The sequence below is a fragment of the Candoia aspera genome, chromosome 1, assembly GCF_035149785.1.
Source record: "Candoia aspera isolate rCanAsp1 chromosome 1, rCanAsp1.hap2, whole genome shotgun sequence".
Lineage (NCBI taxonomy): Eukaryota > Metazoa > Chordata > Lepidosauria > Squamata > Boidae > Candoia > Candoia aspera.
Window position 1 is genome coordinate 182,744,881 of NC_086153.1, and position 25,138 is coordinate 182,770,018.

The 25,138-nt window shown below is 39.6% G+C and overlaps 1 protein-coding gene across 2 annotated transcripts in view; it reads left to right on the forward strand.

The window, feature by feature from the left end:
* HIBCH (3-hydroxyisobutyryl-CoA hydrolase) overlaps positions 1-25,138 on the forward strand; it is a 52,840-nt gene that overhangs the window by 19,106 nt on the left and 8,596 nt on the right. For both annotated transcript variants that reach the window (XM_063318065.1, XM_063318066.1), the window contains exons 7-11: positions 4,231-4,309; positions 6,334-6,479; positions 7,470-7,556; positions 10,679-10,737; positions 11,011-11,092. In XM_063318065.1, the coding sequence (XP_063174135.1) occupies positions 4,231-4,309; positions 6,334-6,479; positions 7,470-7,556; positions 10,679-10,737; positions 11,011-11,092 (453 nt within the window). The remainder of the gene's footprint in view (positions 1-4,230; positions 4,310-6,333; positions 6,480-7,469; positions 7,557-10,678; positions 10,738-11,010; positions 11,093-25,138) is intronic.

The window sequence follows — 25,138 nt, forward strand, 5'->3', positions numbered from 1 at the left end:
TGTTGGTGACACACTAATACACTGCAGGCATGACCGCATCACCGGAAGCCATGCGGAATCAGCTGTTTCAACCCAATTACGCATACTGCACATGCACAGTACCTGTATGATCCCTCAACCGTGCGACCTACCTACACACTGCAGCTGACACACTTACGTGTCGTGACACACAGTTTGGAAAACTCTGCACTACAGTCTAACCCAGGGTTTCTCAACCAGGGTTTTGTGGAACCCTAGGGTTCCACAAGAGGTCTCTAGGGGGTTCCCTGGGAAGTCACAATTTATTTAAAAAAATATTTCAAATTCAGGCAACTTAACATTAAACAGGTCAGTTTTTTTATTTTTAGTTTAAGAATACTGCTAATGTACGCACGCGCGCGCGCACACACACACACAGACAGGCCTACCCATGAAACAAATATAATAATTTTGTAACTTCTGGCCTATATTTGAGCCTGAATGTGCAGGAGTTCCCCGAGGCCTGAAAAATATTTCAAGGGTTCCTCCAGGGTCAAAAGATTGAGAAAGGCTGGTTTAACCAGATAGGAAGGGTTCTAAGTACAGAAATTCAGTAGTTGGTTGAATAAAACAAGATGTGAAGTACATGTGTTACATATTCCTTAGAGTAGTAGTTTGAGAATCATCATGCAGAAGAGGTAGGTTGCTATCCCCCATCAGTTATAAAGTTGGGTCACTGGCCTACCCTTTGTCTCAGCTGAAACTACCTTAGAGGATTGGTGAAGGCTACAATTGTAATGTAACTTGTATAGAAGAAACTGTGCATTGCTGTGTCTTCTTTGGAGGAGGCAGGACAAAATGTAATTGTGTTTGGGAACTCTGATTACTTCATTTTACTCATAACAGGGTTGTTCCCCATTTCTATTTTGTGTACATTTGAAACAGGAGTTTACTAAGATAGATGACTGGCCTATGTCAATGAATGTCATGAAATTTGCAGTGTCCCCAGAATCCCCCAACTGAATAATTTAAAAAGAAAAATAAATAATAATGGCCAAATCTTGTGAGATTTTAATGTTCCCACCTGAATCTCACAAGGTTTCAGGGATGAGATTGCGGAAACCTCTCAAAATGTGGTGATTTCATAAGATCTTGGGAATGTTTATATTTTGTGTGTTGGCATCTACACCATCATTTAAGAATCCTGGAGACATGAAAAGGTTATAGACCCCAGGCTATGTACTGGCTGCTCTAATGCTATGGCTCTAGCTTTCCCTCCTGATATTTTAAATATTGTAATTATATTTTTATCTAGTTTTGAAATGAAGTTCCCTGCAGTAAGACTGATGAGGTGCCATATGTACCTAGCTTGGATGGCAGTGCCCAGGATCCACTGCTGCTCTTGCATCATTTAATAAATCTTTTAATTGCTGATGGCAGAGGCTGAGCCATGTTCAAAGAATGTAGTGCTCTGTTGCTGTTCCCTTCCACTAATTCAGGGAAACGCAGAGCACTTTTTAGGTGAGGATCTTAGTTGGCCTTTGATGCTGAGATGGGAGTGGAGGTAAGGTTTCCTTTCGGAAATTTATCAGAAGAGAAAAACAGTTGCAGACAAAGTTATTGACCTTTCAAGTTTTAAAACTGGAAAAAATAATTAAACTCCCCCCTCCCCCCCTTTATATACCCAAAAGTTTGTCATTTCTTGGCATGACACCATTTCAGTCTGAATCGCTGTTCTCTGATTTACCTCTGACATTTACAGAGGTTCTCACAAGTGACTAGTCCTGGTAGTCTTGAATGGAATGAACTGAGATGTTCTCAGACATTGCTGGCCTTGCTAGTCAGTGACAGCGTATATTTTATACTGGATATCAAAAAGGGAACGGTTTGTTGGCACCTGATAGAGGTAATTCTGACTTGAGAAGCTTGAATCAATAACTGAAATGTAAACAAAATAGAGACTGAATAATTCATTGACTTAAGCATCTGACTCATCAGATGCAAGCATGCAAATGCGTAAAATATATGCTACCTATACTACACCTTTCCTGTTGTCTTGTTTATTTTTTGCACCTTTGTGTAATTTATAAAAGAAAGAATCGTTTAGTAATAAAGTTATAAACTAGGGGCTGTTTGGCAAGGCAGAGCTGTGCTTTCATTTCTCTCAAAATTTTAGCTCCAGTGTTATGGATGCTTGAGTCCCAGTAAAGCTTTTTCCTCTCTTCTAATCAGCAGTAGCTTTAAGTGTGATAAAAAATGTGGATTGTGTTTGCATGTTGTTGTTGTTGTTCTCCTTCCTTCCTTCCTCTTCTTCTTCATGCCTAGTCTTTAAATGTTACGAAAAGTTAGCTCATCCTTACCTGAATTGACCTTACTGAATAGCAAGACATCCTTTTTCTGTAGGCACACTATGCATTTGGAGGAAGCTTTTGATTGCCTACTAAAGGATTCATTTAACAGCTTTGAAATAAATAGACCATCTCCTGAAATAATTTGGTTTCCCAGCAGTGATGCCCTGCTAAGAAACAGCTTCAGTAAATTAATTAGCATTTTATTGTAGTTTTGAAGGTCAATCAACAGAGCTGATAATCCACTGGAGATGCACTTTGGTGTCAAGCAAGGGTAATCAGCCTGTGGCACTCCAGATATTGCTGAACTACAACTCCTAGCATGTCTAGGGAGCATGGGCAGTGGTGAGGGATGCTGAGAGATGTAATTCAGAAATACTTGGAGTCCCATAAGTTGTCTACTCCTGGATTATGCCCCTTCATATTTCAGTTCTTTGAATTGTTCCTTAAAACTACTATTGACAATGACAGGTTGAGTTGTTCCTTACAGAAGGGGAGGTCCTTACCTCAGGTGCCAGAAGTGATAGTTCCTGACTCTGAAAGAAATGGGTAGTCTAAACACTCCTTTTCAGGCTGGGTGTTTTCCTGTACTGAGAGAATGAGCCAAATACTTTGGACCTCTCCAGTGTAGTGAATAGCGAATACTTTTGAACACACACATTCAAAAGTATGGGAGGGGGCACCTGTAGCTTTCGCACTTACATGGAAATGTCTGATGAGAAATGTTGGGATTGGGGGAGAAAAAGTGGGTTTGTTTCCAGAGGTGAAAGCAATGGTGTGACCAAATTAAAGGACTTTTTAATGTGCTTGCTTGTAAGCTTTAGTTGTAAAAGCTTTTAAGTATGCCTAAATTTCTGAATGAATGAAAAGAAGAAGGTTGCTGTTGTATGGATAAAACACAGAAGGATTCCCAAGTAGGCTGTCTTGGAGAGATGGGATGTAAATCGTACAAATAAATAAAATAATAAAAGCACAACTGATGTGCTTGCAAGAAGTATGTATATATCGCAGCTGGCATTGTTAAGCAGGGCTTAAGAGAATACCTCTTAAGTAGTACTTAGCTGTCATGGCCCAGGACTCAGATGAAGCTGTTCTAGCTGAACCAGTGGAATGTCAGCCTTAGGAGACACCAAGCCAGGAATCACCTGAGGCTGATCAAACACAGGCACCATCAGAACAGCTGGAGCAGTAGGATGAGGATGTGCTGCCTCCAAGCCCTTGGATTCGGAGAGTAAAGATGCTCGATGAGACTCTGCCAAGCAAGGGAGTAACTCTCTTGGTTAAAGATAACTGGCTGCAGTCTGATTTAAGAGGCAGCCCTGACCTGTGTTTCTCTGTTGGAAACACCTGTCTGATCTCCTGCTCTGTTGTGTTGTTCCTGTGACTCCTGCTTGTGAAATGCTGATCTTGGACTGGCTGACAAACCTGACTTGGCTCTCTGAAATTTGGACTGGATTTTGACTATTCTTCTGCCTGCTCCTGTTGAAAGGAAAACCACTCAGGCAAGCTTTCTTTCCAAGAGACTTTGTTGATTTACATTTCTTCCCTTGTCCGTTGTTATCTGCTCAGCCTTGAGTAAATTGCTTTCCTCGCCTAGCAACTGTATGTGTGAGTTTGAGACCTGAAACATGACACTTAACATCTGCAGGGTTTTTAAGCATCTGTATTAAATCTGCTGCTTAATTAAATCAAGCACAGCTTTATTAGTCACTTTAAAGTGCTTTTCAAATGATTGACCAATGCATTGCCTAAGCCTTGTAGCACCAACAAAAATGGTGGCAGTCTTTTGTTAGAGAAATGGAGAGAAGGGGGAAGTGGTTAGGCCCAAGTATAGACTACAATAGGAGACTGGCTACTAGGGCACCCAGCAGAACTTACTACAGGTTAAGTCTTTCCCTTCCCTTCCTTTTTTTTTTTTTGGTAGGGTGTGGGCTTGTCTGTCCATGGACATTTCAGAGTTGCTACAGAGAGGACCATTTTTGCAATGCCAGAGACAGCAATAGGTAAGTACCACACATTGTATTTTATATTGGCTTTTCATAGAGAAGCAGAAGCTGCAGTGCTGGCTGGGATATGAAGGTTCAAGTTCCTGCTCTGTAGTGACACTTAATGAATAATATTGATCTAGTCACACACTCTGACACTAACATCCCATAGAAGGTCTTTGTGAGAAGTATCACTCAGATCCATGTATACCAATTAAAATTTCAGGAGAAAACATTGGATAATATGTGAATAACAGTAAAGATTTGATCTTAATTTCTTGAATTAATTTCTTGGTCTTAATTTCCACTCATGGGGTATGCTTACTGGTAGCCAAGGGGGAATTGCTCTGGCAGCCCTTTGCTTATTCTGGAAATCTGAACAGAGCAGTAGATGGAAGGGCAAGGTGACAAAAATCACCTAGCCTTTTCTTTTATGTAGAAGCAGGACATCATCAAAGGATGACTCCAGATTAACTAAGGAACAACAATATAGTGCATGGGGGTACCACATAAATGTTTACAGAATCTCAAAAGGGGGAAAACCTTTTTAGGGGAAAATGGTGATTTAAAAAAAAAAAAATGTATTGCCAGATTTTGTTACTGTCACCTGAAATCTCACTACATTTAGGTTAAGAACAACAACATCCTGTGAGATTTGATAATCTCCAGAAATATACAGTATATTCATTTTTAGAAATCACTTTAGCACTTATTCCACAGACCATAGGCTGGGAGCCATTTGTTCATAGCTCATTCTATGAATAGAACTAATCCTTCTGTTCATGGGGAGAAAATCGGGATGTCATTAGAATATCTGGAAGAAGAGCAACTTGATGAACTGAAGCGAGAGAAAGCCAAAGGCTTGGGGATGATTATACTAATCAAATCTAATGTTTTGATCCCACAGCATGATCTGTGTAGCTGTCATTCCATGGTGTCTGTTGAGCTTGCATTTCTGGCTTCAAAGATCTAATGAAACAAATCTAAGGGTGGGCAGAGCAAGAATTTCCCTGCAGCAAATAAACTGCTTTAGAAAGACACTCCCTAGGCAGCCTTTTTTTTAACTGAAAAAGGCTAAACAAGTAGCAGTTCTGGGGATGTAAATTGTGGCATGGTGGTTAGGTCTGATTTGGATAGAGACACTAATATAGAACTTCCATTAACTTTTTATCTCCACTGTGTCTTAAATCTATCTCAGAGGTTAAGACTAACTATATGTTAAGAAAACTTTTCTTCCAATATGGATGTGAAAGGGAGCTGTTCGGTTTGGGGACTGCAGCATGGAAACACAGGGTCTCCCTAACATATGTGCCAAAATCTGATCCAGATCACCCCCCTCCCTCAGTATTCATAAAACCAATAGATTCGATATTGATTTAATAATTTGTTTTTGTATTTGTTCACTACCCAGAGTCTCCCAGAATTCGGGAAAGTTAGAAATATGAATTGGATGCAATCCATGGTGTCCCATTTTATTTGATTCTGAGACTCATCATATACTGACTAAATGTTTAAGCACCTGGTTTTTAAAATAGATGGTATGAAAAAATATCCTGGATTTGGTTTCTGAGAATTACCTTTCCAATCACAAAAGAAAAAGGCCCAGTGGCCACTAGTGTATGAACATTATTTTCCACTAAAATACCACCCTAAAGTCTGAGGACAGCTTTTAAAAGATTATTCTCATGAGTACAAACTGCAAGGAAAGTGCCTTACACATGATCTGCAGTAAACTGTATTTTGTAATGTTGCTGCTAATAATTGTGCCCCACAACAATGCATATACAATAAGCTCTTCAAGTTAAAAGAGGGAAAAATGTTCCTCTTTGTGGCCATCAACTTCAGCAGAGTTCTTAGGAAAATTTGTGCAGGCAAAAACGGTGTGGCATGTCTTTCCAGAAGATGAGCAAAACAGCGGGCAAAAGACTCATTTTCAAGCAAAGCAGCTTGAAAATGAGTCTAGCAGGCTTAGTTATGAGCAGAGGAGTGGGAGGCACTCTTAATTATGCATATCTTGCGTATCTTTTTTTCTTTAATTGCAGGTCTTTTCCCCGATGTGGGTGGAGGCTATTTCTTGCCAAAGCTTCCAAGGAAGCTGGGCTATTTTCTTGGACTTACAGGATTTAGGCTGAAAGGAAGAGATGTCCAGAGAGCAGGAATTGCAACTCACTTTGTAGAAGCAGAGAAGGTAACTGCTTATGCTGCACCCAGTAGTTCCTTAGCCTTGGTTTTGCAGGAGACAGGAATATTTTTAGACAACCATGTGGAATTTTTGATCAGGTGATCAATTCTCCCTTTGTTTTCTAATCCTGTCTGGTTTAATTTGGCACTCGAGTAAATTTCCAGGCCAAATCAGAGCTAAGTACACGTAAACCCATTGCTTTCAATATCTTGTATTCAGACTTTGCTGGATTTTTCCTCCCCCTGCCCTACTTTTGTGTCTCCAAACATCTGTTCCATAGATTGGGAGGATTCTTTGGAAAATAGGCTGTGGGCTACAGGAAGAAAGACACTTCTGCCTTTCACTAACTCTATTGGAAGCCCTTCTGTTGAGAGAAACCAGGGCAGGTTACAATGTGGTAGACTTTAGAACATCTTACTGTGAGGTGGTTTGGCTCCTCAGAAGTCTGTGCCCTTCTTGGAAGGCCTTTCTTTGCTTTCTCCCTTAGGGTCCACCTGGAGATGGAGCTTTAAAAAAAAGTGAAGATACCCCAAAGTTCAGTTGCTTTTCCCCCTCCCTTTTTATAAAATGTAGTGAAAGAGAATGCAGATGAACTAGGTCCCCAAGGTTTTGAACTGTTCTATCCTTCATAGCATCAGTCTTGAAATCACATGTGTGAAATTAGCTTATAATTTTTCAAGAGCGTTGTAGTGAAAAGGCTGAGGGTTCAAAACAGAGAAGCCACGTTTTTCATGTAACACTGTTTTGTAGGTATCTGATATCTCTCTTCTCTTTTAACATTATCAAGAAAAGTTACTTCACTTTTCCTGACAGAAATGTGATTGGATAATATTAAGGCCTATATTAAACAAAATTCTGGCTTTTTAATTATTTCCCTCATTAATTGTTTTAAATGTTAGATCTTTTGATAAGGTTTCATATTGTAGCGGTATCCTGTGAAACAATGCACTTGGCAATAGTTTTGTATAGTTTTTATACGTATTCTTTTATTTGCAGATGGTTGCTCTTGAAAAAGATTTGACAGAATTAATATCCCCCTCAAAAGCAAATGTTGCAGATATTTTGGATTCATATCATAAGAAGGTAAATGGAAATTTAAATATATGTAGATTTCATAATAGAGAATATTTATATACAAAAGCACATCTCTATTAAGAAAGTCTGTCTTCATTTTTAATTTTTGGCGGGCCAGTGTGCAGCAGAGGAATGTTCTAAGTCTGGCAAACCTGCTCTTCATATACTAAAATAGCCTAGAGTTCCGCGTATAAGCGAATTATATAGAAAATGAAATGGCACCAGCTATTAGATGGTTTAGCCATGTAAAGCCACTATTCCAAGAGCTACACTGATCACCAGTGGGGTTCTAGGTGCATTTCACGATACTGGTTGTCATCCTGAAGCCTTTCACGGCTCAAGACTTGGGTATCTTCAAGAACACCTTCTCCCAGGGGTCTCCCTGTGCCCGATAAGATCTAGAAGAGAAAGCCCCTTCAGGTTCCCACCCCTAGGGGATGCCATCTGCAGGGACTGCACTGCCCCCTTTTCTGGAATAGTCTTCACCACTCTTGGGGTTTTGTAAAGCCATTAAAATCTGGCTTTTTCAACAAGCCTTTGGGGTCTGATGGATGAATGGAACTTTCCTGCAAGGGAATAGTTACAGTATATGGCTAAGTGTTGTTCCTGGTGTTGAGGATTTTGTGATTGATTGTGAACGTTGTTTATGGTTTACTATGATTTATTGGATTTTATTCTATTATGGCTTCTGTATTCTAGGTGTTGTGTTCTGTTTTATGTGAATCACTGAATTAAATATGTAAGCTGCTCAGTCAGATGCTATTGGAGCAAGATACATAAATAAGCATATTAATTACAGACAAATTTCAGATGCAGTACAGTCCCATTAATTTTTTAAAAGTATCCACATACAACATTTAGTTTGATGGATGCACTGATTCTTAAAAATGAAATAAACTAGAAGCAATCCTGAATTAATGTTTATTAGAAAGGGGTAAATACAAAGTATAAGTACTCTGACACAAAGAAGCGTTGAAATAATGATCAAAGGTCTGATCAGGAACTGAATGCTGCAGTTGCTTGGTATAGCAAACTTGGCACGCTGTGCTTGAAGTAAAATCTTTTGAATTATTCCTCTCAGCTTTAAAGTTTGAGGTTGTTTACTTCTTGATTTAGGCAGCAGCGTAAAAGATCTCTCAGGGTACTTTTCCTTATGTCAAATAAAATATTGTTCCCAAATATTTGCTCTTCTGTTTCAGTGTTATTCCTGCATGGGGTGCTTAGAAGGATGTTTACTCTTTTTCTGTTAGAAGTATGTAAGGCTGCATTCTATATATATATTCTAGGATGTAACTCTAATTCCAAACTCATTGGTTTACCTCTGAATAGATATGTAGAGGATTCTTCTCTGTAAGATGCTATTTTTTTTAAGCAATGCCTGCTTTTGAAATGCACAGAATGCATTTTTAAATGGAAAAAAAAAGATGATGACTGACTCTCATCTCTGCTTTGCTTGAAACCGTGTGCACTGACAGAAATTGAGCTATAAATCATGTGCTTCTCTCTTACACTTCCTCAGTTTGGCCACAGATTTCAGCACTCAGGTTCTCAGTCAGCAGAAAAGACTGGATTTATGTCCACAGCAAGACGTTTTCAGCAAAGGGGGGAGGGTATGATGATCTGCAAAGATTAAACTTAATGGAGTGGAAGCAGTCCATGGAGAGTGTCTAGGATACTAGTGTTGGGCCTTTTGTTCTGATTTATAGCTAATGTTACTGTATTCCAGACGTGTTCATATTATGGAAACATGGCATGTAACTTGTCAAGAACTACAATTTAGACAATTCTTATCTGCAGGCAGGCTGTTAGTCATCACATTGACATTTCTCATCATCAAAATGTGTCTAAGCATAGTTTCCACTGTGAGCTACTGTAGGTAGCTAGGAGGGTCCCTTGATGGGATGGCTAGATGCTAAATTTTTAAAAACTAGATGGAAGAATTTTGGAAAGTGCATCTCTTCTCACAAACAGATGCAGTAGTCCTTTTCTTTCCAATTTTTCTATCTCCTGGGGGGCTCTTCCTTAGATTAGTTTGCTTTTAAAGGAATGGGCTTCCCATTATTGCAGGGTTTCTTAAACTTTTTGTTCTTGCTTCCCACTTTTAAAAATTATGGAGGACCCCATAATTTGTTGTATGGGTTATATTTATCAATATTTACTGTTATTAAAAATTAAAATTGATGCATTTGCTGCCAGTACCACTTTTCATGATTGTTTTTGGGATTTTAATATTATTTTTCAACATCCACTGGCAAATAATTTTGATTTTTGAGGGACCTCCAGGAGTCCTAGGGCCACACTTTAAGAAACACTGCATTATTGTACTTATTACTCTGCCTTTACTTAGAGCTGGAGAAAGGAACCATGGGTTGTCAGATGATGTTGAATTACAATTCCCAGCATCCTTTATTATTTGCTATGCTGGGTGGAACGGCTGAGCAACATCAGGGCACAGATTTTCTGTGCCTGATAATGGGCTTCTCATCAGTCTTTTAACAAAGATGCTAATTTAGGGTTCTATATTTGGGCTGCAGAAATCCAGATGACCACTAAATGGAAGCAAAGAGTTAGAGTTTTCTGTATCTCATTGTTGCCATCAAATAATCAGCTTGATTTTTGCGGCTTACAACCCTACTGTCTTATAACATTCACTGTTATGGGATGCAATCTTAGCATTATTCTGTCCTCCCATTCATTGGGGACTAGCTGTCTTCAACACACTGCATCAGAATAGATTCAACCAATTATAGCATGTAGTTGCATTATATGAGGGGAACTTTTTTGTTCTAGAAGCACTAAGATCTTGTGTAAATTTTATCTGCAGTATTTTTTAAAGGTATCTGGAATCTGCACTTGAAAGGAACACCCAAGGGTCTAGCACAAACATGGTCGGTCCCTGGTATATCGGTGGGATTGCACAGGGATGCCTCTTATAGATCAGAGATTATGAATAAAAAACATTAAAAAAACTACCAGTTTCTAATCTGATTGAGATGAGAAAGATAAAGATGAGCTATTGAGCATAACGATTAGTTTTTCTTGCATTAAAAGAAACAGCACAGCCATTGCTTTTTGTTACCGCTTTACCTGATTTGGTACTGAAAGGAATTCTGTTATCTTTTTTCTCTTAGTGCAAACTTGATCAAGAAAAAGAATTTATCCTTGGTGAACACATGGACAAAATTAACAGGTATTTGTCAGTCAGTGCAATCAGTAGTGGGAAAGCGCAACTAGCCTTTTGTTTTGATGCTTTCAGAACATCTAGTAGGCTAGGGCGAAATTCAGTTTTCCTTCAGATTATTTTAATCTTAATTTAAAGGTACTATATCCTTGGGGTTTATATGTTACATTTCCTGTATGGCTTTTCTGTATGCTAAAGTACCTATTGCTCAGCATAGGTTACAGCACTTTCCTCCCTCTCAAATATGACTCATTTTGACTGAAGAACAATTTCTCTTTTCAGTCTGTTTTCAGCAAACAGCATGGAAGAAATTGTCCAAAACCTGAAGAAAGATGGATCTCCTTTTGCACTTAACCAGTTAAAGGTAAAGTTGCATGAGATTTTTATCCTATTTGAAGGATGCTGATATCAAGTCACTTGAAGTGGCATTTTGATGCCTGCTGCATTGTCTAAGGGAGGACAACCTGTAGCCTATACGTGGCCTTTAGGATATGTTTGCATAGACCTGAAAGCCAGCTCCCAAATGGTGACATGAAGGAACTAAAACAACGATCAAGGACAGATACTCATACAATGGCTGCTGCATTTTGCAGTTATGTTATGAGAAGGAGGAGAGGTGTATGTCATAAAACTGCCCACCTTCCAAACTCTGGCTTCAGAAAAAAAAAGTCAGGGCTCTACCTTGTCTTTGGATCCTTTTTAATGCCTTTCCCTTAAAATTCTCTCCAGCCTTAAAATCCAGCAAAATCCACTCTGATTACTCCCCCATAGCACACATACAAATTCCCCACTGAAGAAGGAACGAATGCCCTTCCCACACAGCTAGTCATGTCCTTCTTCCACCTTCCTGCTTCTTTCTCTACGTGAAGGGTATCAGAGCTGTCTCTATCTCCAGCCGGGGGTAACTCACAGACACAAAGCTGCTATTGAGGCGAGTCCTACAAAGGGTGCTTTTCAGATCTCTTTATCTGCCTGACTCTGTGTCTGTCAGTCTACTTAGCTGCCTGCCTACCTACCTGGTTGGCTTGTATTCTGCTTCAGGAGTGTGATCCAAAGCTATGGATTTATTTGTTCGACTTCTATGCCACTCCCGTTCTGAAGAGTCTGAGTTGTTTAAATTGGTCAAATTGAAAATTAATTTGCTTATGAAATTAGGTGTTAGAAAAAAGTACCAATACTGACTGGCAGTTATATTAATGATTTATTAGTCCATATGTGTAAGGCCAACTGTGACGTTTGGCTATGCTGATACTGAGAATAACTATATTTATTTACAGGGAATTTGTTTCTTTCTGCTCATTCCTCCCTCTTTGCCACTGAAGCTAAGAACTTCATAGATAATGAAAAAGTATAGTCCAAAGGGGGAGATAAGTTATACAATTTTAAAACCAAGGAGCTCACTAAATTGTGTTGTTGTGGACTCCATTCCCAAACCAGAAGTCCTATTGATGAGTAATAGTAATAATAATTTACATAGTACACAAGTCAAAAGAACAGATGTAGCTCACATTCTGGAAAATGTTGCCAACCCTTGGCCTACATGGTGACAGAGTATAACCTTGGAAAAGTCACCACATCTCCAGATGTTTCTTTCTGTATAGACAACTGGAGAATCTCCTTTGATATATCCAGTGTTGAAACTTTCAAGCTGAAGGGATTTGCCCCTTTAATGAAGTCCCAGATCATCATGTCTTTTCTGCATCTAGATTTGTTCTGTATCCATTAGCTAGGATCCCCCAGAGAGTGCAACTGATGTTACCAAGTAGTGGTTGCATAGTTTTTCTCCATTAACCATGGTTAGGGTGAATTTCAGTGGAAGTATACCACTGTATCATGGTCACCTCTGAGAGAAATGGAAGAGTAGGAAATCAGATGTGTGAAATGAAGGCTAGAAGTATGCAAACCTTTTTGAAGGGTCTGGAAAATGTTTTTGCCTTCACAGTTTACACATTTTAGATAGGCCAGGTTCCAGATTTTTTTTTTTGCTACATCTGGGTTTGTTGCTGAGATTTACTCATTTGAAATGAAATTATTGACAATGAAGTGGCTAGCACATTTTGCCCTAAATCTGCCTTCTGCTAACATTCTCTGTGTGCCACAGTATTCAAAGTGAATGAGGCTGTTTTTCATTCATTGCTGCTGCTGACTTGTTTTGCTCCTTCAATCTAGGCTTCAAGTAGCTTCACTGCAACCATAGATAAGAATATTTCTGGCTTTCTTAGAGTTGCATTTACTGTATCTATTTTGTTGCTTGAAATTAAACTGAAAGACTGAATGAAGGTAACCTGCAGCTGGTCGCAGTAACCAAAACAGTCACACATCTGTTAATTTCTAGCAAACAGATGGGAGAAAGGATTCTTCCTTTCCTTTATGCCTGTTGTTAAGGCTGTTGGCCTGTGGAGCTGAAAGTTGTTTTTTCTGTGAAAGCTGAAGAAGTAAATTTCTGTCACCATGCCTTCCTTATGGGACAAAGGGAGAGTCTGTCCATTGGAATGTTTTCCCCCAAAGCTGTGCATGTGATATACATGCCACTGAAGTAATTGATATACGTTCTTTACTATTGAAAATAGAGCTTTGGTTTTAAGTTTTGGCTTAAAGGAGGTGAACCTGGGCTAGGTCTCTGCTGGAGAAGATATTGAAGAAAAGATTGTTAAATTGCTGTCTAATTTCCTGGATTGGCAGGAAGATGATACTGAAACAGAGATTAATAAAGTTTATAGGATTAATTCACAATTTGCAAAATTAAAAAATGTTCCAAGGGACGTGCTTGTGCACTTTATCAGGAAGACGACTAGAGATCAAGTTTTGCAGCAGCATTTTAATACTAGATTGAGGATTGATAATACAGACGTAATTGTATTTAAGGAAATTCCAATTAGAATACTACATAAAAGAAAAAGAGTATTTTTTTCTGACAGACAAACAAGAAGATACCATTTAGATGGGATAGGTTGGAAGGGGTGATTTTTACTTTTAAGCAGCAGAGATTCAGATTGAACTCTGCAGAAAGAAAGAGGTTTTTGCAGAAAATTTAAAGAAGAATTGGAGGAAATCCAAATGGAAGTGACAATGATAGATGTGACTGAACAAATGCCACAATAGATACAACAAGATACTGAAGCTAATACCACGTTGGGTGCTACAGGTATTGACTTTTCTAAAATCTTGGCGTAACTATGGATTATAAATGGAGCAAATGCTCCTCAAAAGAGAAAAAAAATCATTATTTGAAAAAATTAAAATAAAATGTGATTTACTTACATGAAATGCATATTAGGAAAAAAGATATAAAATATTTAAGCCACAGAAATTTGCGAGAAGAATTTATTTCAGCAGGGATGAAAAAAAGAAATGGAGTTATTTTGTATATAAATCCTCAACTATATACAAAACTTATATTGACTCACAATGATGGCAGATATGTTTGGGTAGAAGTTAATCTACAGGGGGCTAAGACTTTGGTATTGGAAATTTATGCCCCAGATGAAGATAAAACAGCATTTTATAAAGGACTTATGGATAAATTATTGGACTTTCCATATGAAAATTGGTGTCTCCTGGGAGATTGGAATGGTGTGGTTTTCCCCTTGAATTTCTGGAAAAAAAATTCTAAAAGATGAAATACTTCTCTTGTTACTCTTTATTACTGATAAGTACGTAATAAAATGCATAAATTTATCCTGCTTTGCAACAGCAGTTAATTGAGTACAGGTAGTCCTCAACGTACAACCACAATTGGGACTGGAACTTCTGTTGCTAAGCGAGGCAGCTGTTAAGTGAGTCATGCCCAATTTTATGACCTTTTTTGCCATGGTCATTAAGTGAATCACCGTGGTCATTAAGCAAATCCAGCTTCTCCTATTGACTTTGACTGTTGGAAGCCAGCTGGGAAGGTTGCAGCTGGTAATCATATGACCCTGAATGCTGCAACCGTCATAAGTACAAGCTGGTTGCCAAGTGCCTGAATTTTGATTATGTGACTGAAGGGATTCTGCAGCAGTTGTAAGCGCGAGGACCAGTCGCAAGTCACTTTTCCCAGTACTGTCGGAACTTCAAACAGTCACTAAAGGAAAGGTCATAAGTCGAGGACAACCTGTACTGACTAAGGATATTTGACGCGTACATCATTACAAAATTTTGATTTCAGTGTATTTAAACATTATCTTTTGAAGCAGTTCTTTTAAATAATAATGAAACATATGCAACTATTTTATCAAGAAGTGCATAATAGCTAATGCACTCATCAGAAGGATAGATAGAAATTTTATTTCGATCATTGACCAATAAAATACGTTCTATAAAATAAACAAAATTATCCCCTAATATCAATAACTATTAGCAACCATTTGTGGGCAAAGCTTACACATAATGTAGCAAAATTTTGCTACTTTCAAAGAAATACATTTATCTTGGTTGTTTAACAGATAATGTAAGTAAAAATTATCAGAATGCCCCAGGAATTTAAGTAAAAGGGGGGTAATCAACTGGTGACAAATGTCCCTGTTGTTTATTCATTTAGTCGCTTCCGACTCTTCGTGACTTCATGGACCAGCCCACGCCAAAGCTTCCTGTCGGTCATCAACACCCCCAGCTCCCCCAGGGACGAGTCTGTCACCTCTAGAATATCATCCATCCACCTTGCCCTTGGTCGACCCCTCTTCCTTTTGCCTTCCACTCTACCCAGCATCAGCATCTTCTCCAGGGTGTCCTGTCTTCTCATTATGTGGCCAAAGTATTTCAGTTTTGCCTTTAATATCATTCCCTCAAGTGAGCAGTCTGGCTTTATTTCCTGGAGGATGGACTGGTTTGATCTTCTTGCAGTCCAAGGCACTCTCAGAATTTTCCTCCAACAACACAGTTCAAAAGCATCGATCTTCCTTCTCTCAGCCTTCCTTATGGTCCAGCTCTCGCAGCCATATGTTACTACAGGGAACACCATTGCTTTAACTATGCGGACCTTTGTTGTCAGTGTGATGTCTCTGCTCTTAACTATTTTATCGAGATTGGTCATTGCTCTTCTCCCAAGGATTAAGCGTCTTCTGATTTCCTGACTGCAGTCAGCATCTGCAGTAATCTTCGCACCTAGAAATACAAAGTCTTTCACTGCCTCTACATTTACCCCCTCTATTTGCCAGTTATCAATCAAGCTGGTTGCCATAATCTTGGTTTTTTTGAGGTTTAGCTGCAAGCCAGCTTTTGCACTTTCTTCTTTCACCTTCATCATAAGGCTCCTCAGTTCCTCTTCGCTCTCAGCCATCAAAGTGGTATCATCTGCATATCTGAGATTGTTAATGTTTCTTCCAGCGATTTTAACTCCAGCCTTGGATTCCTCAAGCCCAGCATGTCGCATGATGTGTTCTGCATACAAGTTGAATAGGTAGGGTGAGAGTATACAGCCCTGCTGTACTCCTTTCCCAATCTTAAGCCAGTCCGTTGTTCCGTGGTCTGTTCTTACTGTTGCTGCTTGGTCGTTATACAGATCCTTCAGGAGGCAGACAAGATAACTTGGTATCCCCATACCACTAAGAACTTGCCACAATTTGTTATGGTCCACACAGTCAAAGGCTTTAGAATAGTCAATAAAACAGAAACAGATGTTTTTCTGAAACTCCCTGGCTTTTTCCATTATTCAGCGGATATTGGCAATTTGGTCCCTAGTTCCTCTGCCTTTGCTAAACCCAGCTTGTACATCTGGCAATTCTCGCTCCATGAATTGCTGAAGTCTACCTTGCAGGATCTTGAGCATTACCTTACTGGCATGTGAAATGAGTGCCACTGTTCGATAGTTTGAACATTCTTTAGTGTTTCCCTTTTTTGGTATGGGGATATAAGTTGATTTTTTCCAATCTGATGGCCATTCTTGTGTTTTCCAAATTTGCTGGCATATAGCATGCATTACCTTGATAGCATCATCTTGCAAGATTTTGAACAGTTCAGCTGGGATGCCATCATCTCCTGCTGCCTTGTTATTAGCAATGCTTCTTAAGGCCCATTCAACCTTACTTTTCAGGATGTCTGGCTCTAGCTCACTGACCACACCGTCAAAGCTATCCCCAATATTGTTATCCTTCCTATACAGGTCTTCGGTATATTCTTGCCACCTTTTCTTGATCTCTTCTTCTTCTGTTAGGTCCTTGCCATCTTTGTTTTTGATCATGCCCATTTTTGCCTGGAATTTACCTCCAATGTTTCTAATTTTCTGGAAGAGGTCTCTTGTCCTTCCTATTCTATTGTCTTCTTCCACTTCCATGCATTGCTTGTTTAAAAATAATTCCTTATCTCTTCTGGCTAATCTCTGGAATTTTGCATTTAATTGGGCATATCTCCCCCTATCACTGTTGCCTTTTGCTTTCCTCCTTTCTCGGGCTACTTCTAGTGTCTCAGCAGACAGCCATTTTGTCCTCTTGGTTTCTCTTTCTTTGGGATGTATTTTGTTGCTGCCTCCTGAACAATGTTGCGGACTTCTGTCCATAGTTCTTCCGGGACCCTATCTACTAAGTCCAGCCCCTTAAATCTATTCTTCACCTCCACTGCATATTCCTTAGGGATATTAGTGAGCTCATATCTAGCTGATCTGTGGGTCTTCCGTAGTCTCTTTAGTCTGATCCTAAATTGTGCAATAAGTTTGTGATCGGAACTACAGTCAGCTCCAGGCCTTGTTTTTACCGACTGTATAGATGTCCGCCACATTTGGCTGCAAAGGATGTAGTCAATCTGATTTCGGTGTTGTCCATCTGGTGAAGTCCATGTATAAAGCCGTCTCTTAGGTTGTTGGAAGAGTGTTTGTTATGCAGAGTGAGTTGTCTTGGCAAAATTCTATCAGCCTATGTCCTGCTTCGTTTTGTTCTCCCAGCCCATGCTTACCTGTAATTCCAGGTGTCATCTGACTGCCCACCTTAGCATTCCAGTCTCCTGTGATGAAAATAACATCTCTTTTAGGTGTATTGTTCAGTAGGTGCTGCAGATCCTCATAGTACTGCTCTTCTTCAGCTTCTTCAGCATCTGTGGTTGGGGCGTATGTTTGGATCACGGTGATGTTAGATGGCTTGCCCTGAATTCGAATTGAGATCATTCTATCGTTTTTTGGATTGTATCCGAGCACTGCTTTAGCCACTTTACTATTAATTATGAAGGCTACTCCATTTCTTCTGTGGTCCTCTTGTCCACAGTAGTAGATCTGGTGGTCATTTGATGTGAAGTGGCCCATTCCAGTCCATTTCAGTTCACTGACGCCCAAAATGTCTATCTTTAATCTTGACATCTCACCGATAACCACATCCAGTTTGCCCTGGCTCATAGATCTTACATTCCAGGTTCCAATGGTGTGTTGATCCTTAGAACATCGGATTCGCTGTTCACCACCAGCATCGTCGGCCGCTAGCCGTCCTTTTGGCTTTGAGCTAGCTGCGTCATCACGTCTGGGGCTAGTTGAACTCATCCTCTGTTCCTCTCCAGTAGCATTTTGACCATCTTCTGACCTGGGGGTCTCATCTTCCGATGGTATACCGACATATCTCTGGTTGTACTGATCCATTTAGTTTTCACAGCAAGAATATTGGGGTGGGTTGCCATTACCTTCCCCAGGGATCGCATTTAGTCTGACCTCTCTGTCATGACCTTCCTGTCTTGGGTGGCCCTTCACGGTTTAGCTCATGGCATCATTGAGGTGCTCAAGCTCCAGCACCATGACAAGGTAACGATCCTTTGCTGAAGAAACGTCCCTGTAAAACTGACAATATAAAAAGATGGGCTGTGGTTTCTATGGCACCCGTGTCATGGGCAATATTGGGTTTCATATGGAATTTTCCTATATTTCCCTTCCAAAACAGCTGTGGGGAGGGCATTAAATCAGGCTGTAGATAGGGCTCTCCTGAATTTGGGAACTGTAATGTAATATAAATACGGAGCTGGTTTGGAAACTAAGATTTGGTTATTGACAAATATATTATGAGAAAAGGCAGCAATTTCTGTTTGGCCTTCTATGTCTAAGATCCTTTGCCTTAGTATTGATCTGGCTTGGTCTGGCTCTAAGGCTAACATCAGTAGGATAAAACAAGTCCAAATGGAATCCAGTGAATAAAACAAGTAAAATATAAAATGAAATGAAATGAAACAAGTAAAACAAAGCAAGTAAAAATAAAAGTTAACCCTGCAACAGAAGATGGCAGAAGAGGACTGGAAATCTGCAGGAAAATCAGTGGACAGGATAGCAGGCAAGGCTGCTAGAATCTTCCTAGAAAGAGAGCCCTCTCAAGTGCCTAGCTGTTAAAGAAAAGTACCTGAGTCTAGTGGATGCCAATACTGTCTCCAGTTAAGAGAGGAGCAGGGACTTATCCAATACCAGTGGGTATATATGCTATGAAACACTAACCAAACACCATGGGGCTTATGCAGTTACAAAAAATTGAAAGTGCTTGGTAGTCTTCAGCTAAATCCATTCTAGAATGGGTAGTCTTCAAAGCTTTTGAGCTGTGTCCTACTTTTTTTGAAATATATAAACTGAAGAGTTTTCGTTGTTTTTCCCAGCTTACCTCGTTTTTTAAAAAAAATTCTAAATGTTACCTTTCATAGAAATATGTGATTTGTAGGGATGTGTAAACCTCACTGATTCAGGCCCATTTTATCTGGAGCATCATGTCTGGAGTACCTCGATCTGCTTCTGGTTCAAAGGATTTATTTCTGGAAAGTGCTGAACCACTCCTGGAACAGCATAGCCCAGGAGGAGACTTGGTATGGTCCAAAGGGGGACAGAATGTTCCAGAATCCACTAGAATTTTGTTCCTGAATGGGGGGGCTTCATACTTCCCTATCATTTGAACCTCACCTAAGCCTTCCTTCCATTTCAGAACCCTAAGTGATATAATTCAATACAGTTATAGTAGTTATATAACTAATTTATATTAAATTCAGTACAGTTGTAACTAATGAATTGGGCTAACAAATATATACTGTACCCATGCATAAACATTAAAAAAGTTTATTGTATAACTTATAGTATAGAAAAAATAACATTAGTATTGTACTGGAAGTACAATGTTTTTTAACCAAGTTGTATTTGTTTGTAGTAGAACTGACTTTATTTCTATTTCTTACATGTCCTAATTACATACTTCGTGTGTATGTGTGTGTATGTATACTTCAAATGGCTATTTCTAATTTCATTGTGCTTTTGTTGAGATACAGCTTTTCGGGTTGTATAGCTCTATCTGATATATAGTTCAAATATAATTAAAGGCACAATATTAAACAAGTTGCTATAGAGGCTTATTACTAGTAGAAGAAAATCAGGGCTTTTTTTTTTTTTGGTAGATGCACTGCCCAATTATTCCAATATACTGTAGCTGCTTGCCTGTGATCATAGAAAGCTTTCTTATTTAAGAGATTAATAATTACAGTTTATACTAATTTTTGCAAAGCTTATGTGCTTGCATCAGTAATTAGCAATGCAAGAACCATAATTGTTATTACATGGATTTTGTATATGAGAACTAGGCAAAACCAGGATATTTCTCAGGGTTTCCTACTTAGGCTTCAATTCTGTAATCACCTCCCTAGGGGCAAATCCCATGAGATCCATTTAGCCTTAATTGTGAATAGACATATTGCTCTTTTCTGTTTATTTCTGTAAAACGTAACTTTAGACTAGATTCAACTATTGCTTGTACTGTAGTTTTAAAGCTACAGTGGGATGAGTGTAGCTGTGTTCATTCCCCAAGTCCAGCCACATGATGTTAATTCTTACCATGCACTCTAAACTAGTTATTTAATAAAACTCAGTCTACTGCACAATTAGATGTAACAGATGCCTATCTTCTATGTGTTGTTTTTGTTGCTGTGCAGAGTTAGTAAGTGCTTACTAAGGGGAAAATGGAAAAAATGGAATATAGTTTTCTGTGATCTGGACCTTCTGATTTAAGACACCTTGGCATACATAATGCATTACGTTTATTGACAGTCAGAGTGGAACTCAGTTCAGGTATAAGATGGGGCAGAGAGAAACCCTGGCAGGCTTTCAAGATTCTTTGTTATTCGACTCTACAACAATAAAGTGCATTTCTAGAACCTGCTTCGTGACCTTGCTTAACTCAAAGGGCTGATATTCCTACACTCGATTAATAAACACTATACACAGGAGAAGTGCTTGATGAGTAAAGCTGCAATTTCCCAGAAGATCCCTTAATCTGGGGCAGCTTCATTTCAAGCCCTCTCTTGACAGCACAGCTGTTCATTTATCCATTCTTCTTCTTCTTCTTTCCACAATGAGAATAGAAGCAGTTTCTTGAAGAACTGCTGTTCTGCCTGTCTGCCCAATTTTTTCTGAGAGTCTCCTTGGTCTGCACTGAGTTGATGAGTATCAGGTACGGCAGCTTACCAGGGCTTACATCCTCCTTGCAAAAATCAGGGTCTCTCTCTAGACAGCATTTTTACCAGGGTGAGTTAACCTCTCCTGTTAGCATATAGTCTGTCTTTCACTTAACTAATTGGTTCTTCCTCCATCCTCTGTTCGGATTCTTAATTTTGACTGCCACCTTCTCTGAGCAATATACATGTATTAATAGAGAGGGTCAGTGATGCATTTCTTAGCACTTTCCCTACCATTCACATTTTTCAGTTGTTTCCTCTCATATTTTCTTTTACATTAGAACTACAGTACTTTGAACCACCAGTGCAGAAAGCTGTCAAGCTTGTTAATGCTTCAGGAACATCTTGTTCTGAAAAACACTATGGATGAAGCATGGACAAAAGAGAAATTGATTTTCCAGTCAAGTCTGTAGTCTTAAAAGATTGGAGATGGATAAACTGTCCTGACTCATGTAGGACTGGCTAGAACTGAATCGCACAAGAATAGAAAATAAGCTACTTTTTGAAGAAATCCACATTGACTATTAGTTTTCTAGAGTGCAGTATTTCAAAGGATCCCCTGCAAACAAGAAGAGAGCATAGGTCTCCTGAGACTTGTAGAGGTGCTGCTTTGAAAGCTACAGCTTGAAAAGCTGCTGGAAGCAAACAGAAGCCAGGAACTCTATAGTGATCTTAGAGTGAATAAAGAGGCTGCTGCTGCTGCCTAGAAACCAGTAGGGAGTGAGAAGTGGGAAAACAGTAATTCATTGCTATGCTCTATATCGCTCCAAGGTCTTTCAATACTTTGGCTCCTTGTCAGATGTTTTAGAGCCAAACAGAGAATTACATGTCTTGAAGAAATTGGGAGTTCAGAAGCTCCCCTTGAAGTAAGCTTTGCTGAATTGCTTCTAGGACCAATTTTGCCAAACGTTGCCAGCATTTTTTTGGTATGCATTGCAGTTTTTCAGGATACTCAGTCCACTGCCCACTCCATTCATTCCATGTTGTTATGAGTAGGCTTCCCATTTCAGCTAAGCTCACTCTGGTCACTGCTTAAGATAAAGTTGCACCGACATTAGTTGCTCAATTGGTACAGGAAGCAAGAGGCCAGTTATTCATGCACTGTAGGTGGTAAGAGTTTGGATTCTTAAGATAAAATTGATAAATAGTGTGTCCTCTGCAGGAGTTCCTTACTGGAAGAACAGTTCAGTATCAAATTAGCCTCTTTCGGCAGGCTCCTGACTATATAGAAAAATAAAGTCACTGGAACATTAAGGGTGAAAGTAGATGTTATTAATAAGCTTGTCTGTTTTGGGGTTTTTAAATAAGCTTTGTGGTGGTGTTTGCTTTGTTTTGCTATTTTGCAGAGCAGTGTTTGTCCTCTTGTTGCTTCCATTATTAAGGCAGCTGGTAGTGACTCATGTATTCAAAATCAGAGGTATAAAACTATCCTGCTTGTGCTTGCAGGATCTGCCCAGCAACTGCGTATTAGCAGATATAAAGGCCTAGGCAAAATGGGTCACTGCTTTTATCAGCTGACATCTGGAAGAAGCAGGGGAGCTGAGTAATCAGGAGTAGAAAAATGGCTGAGAGCTGGAAACCTGCCACTTCTTATGGGTTAGGAGTGTTAATATTATAAAAAGAACTGCAACTGGTAAATCTGTTCCTTTGCCTATAGAGCACAGCCTAGCTTGCAAAGCTGAATGTTATAACAACATTCTATAATGTTTGAGCTTCTGTGTCTACATTCTATGAAAAACATACTATAGATCTTACTCGGCAGCAGACAGAAGGTCATTCCAAACACAGGAAGACCCCTTCTTTGAGAAAGGAAGTTGTACATCACCTTACCAAGGAAAGAGACTTTCTTCAGTCCCGCTCAGCTAAAAAAGAAAGTATTGATTTCACTCCTTTCTTTTTACCAAATTCAGGTTTTCCCCCCTCCCTTATTCATTTTTCTCTTTAATGTGATGAGGAAATAAAGGAGAATGCGCTTCAAAGTGACTCCAACTGAAGCAAAGCCTGGGAAGAAATAGCACAATTTGTCCCAAAAGCACAGTTCCTCTCTCGGGTGGGGAACAAAACAATCCCATCCCTTTTATTGCTCTGTGACTTTAGGACCATCAACAAGCACCAAGCAAACAAGCGTCTGATCAAAAATACTGCCCATTCTAATAACAAATAAGGTATTTAATCCAGAAGCCTACAGGCAGGTAGAATCAAACCATCTTCCTAGACAGCTTTTTCCACTCTAGATGTGTTGTAATACAGTTATTTCTTTATTTGATTTATAGTCTGCCTCTCATTCAGGAGCATAAGGCAGTGTATGCTGTATTTCCTCCTGTTTTTCCCCACAACAACCACCCTATGAGGTAGGTGGTGCTGAAACAGACTGAGTTTCCATGGTTGAGGGTGGGATAGAACCTGACTATCCCCAGTTCTGGAGTACCTTGGCTCTTGTATGATGGTATAGCCATACAGGTAGTCCTTGTTTAATGACCACTTGTTCAGCGACCATTCAAAATTACAATGGTGCTGAACAAGGAGACAACCGTTCCTTGTAGCTGTGGCCATTGCGGCATCCCTGTGGTCATGTGATTGCAATCCAGGCACTTGGCAACTGGCTCACAGTTATGACAGTCGAAGCGTCCTACAGTCATGTGATTGCCATTTGAGACCTTCACTGCTTGCTTCCAACAAGCAAAGTCAATGGGGAAGCCAGCAGGGGGTAAAAAATGGCAATCATGGGAATTCACTTAACAGCGGCAGCCAGAACTGCCACAACTGCTGTTGTAAGTCAGCACAGTCACGTGACATCACGCTTTATGACCATGTTACTTAGCAACAGAGTTGCCAGTCGCAGTTACTATAGTTTAGCAACCACAGTTGGGACCAGCAACTTGGTCACTAAGCAAAGTGGTCTCTAAGTGAAACCGTGACTGTGCTTACAATCTTACTTCAGCTTTCCTTTGCTTTATAGATCTGTGAATGTTGTAAATGTGAGGACTGGTTACTTTTTCATCACCACTGTAACTGCAAATGGCTGCTAAATGAGGCAGTCGCTAAATGAGGATTACCCGTACACCAGTTCCCAGCCATTAGCCATGCTAATTGGGATTGTGGGAGTTGCAATCCAGCATTTTGAAGAAGGCAGCCATTTCCTCATTCTACTGTTGACGATACTTCTCTTTTCTCTAGTCCACTGGTTAAACATTTTAGGAAGGATTAAATTCACCATTATCCAGTAGTCTCCTGACAAGTCCTTCTTGGTCCTCTCCATGTTATCATGTGAACCCCTGCACTTCAATTACTAGAACTCCCATTCATTTGTTTTAATGGAATACTGCTTTTCTTAATAGGAATTGTGTAGGCATATGTGTTGTATGTTGATAGCTTTAGTAGAGAGATGCAGCCTTTCTTATACTGCACCATAACTAAGTAGTTCTTCACAGAAATGTGTTCTTTCTACATAAGTTTGGCCCCACTTTTTTCTTGAGAAACGGTATTATTTTGCATTCTTTCTTTCCTAGTTCTTCTATACATGCAGATCTCTTCATTCTCTTGATGTCCAGAGAGCATTTATGTATACAGTATCTGTTTGTTTGTTTTATATACTGCCATAATTGTCAAATACTCCCAGTGATTAAAATTATAAAAAACATAAAGAGCATGTATCAATATGATATTACTGCATGAAAAGCATGTCAATAACAGTACCACGAAAGGCAAACCTCAGGCTGCACCAACCCTGTCATCCTCCAAAAGCTCTTCAGACGAGTTAATTTTTTAACTATTTTCCAAAATGCCATCGGTGTGGCTGCTGCCCTAATTTCAGTGAGGAGGCTGTTCTATAGCATTGGGGCCCCAATCTCTCCCACCTCTCAGAAATGGGGAACTATCTTGGGGGAATCTGCCATTCCTTTTGGAGGGGGTGGTCCTTGAGATACCTGGGTACAAAGCTATATAAGGCTTTATAGGTTAAAACCAGTTTGACGTGTACCCAGAAACAGTTTGAAAGCCAATCCATGGCCTTTACCACAGGTGTTTTGTGGCTAGCGGGCTCATTCGT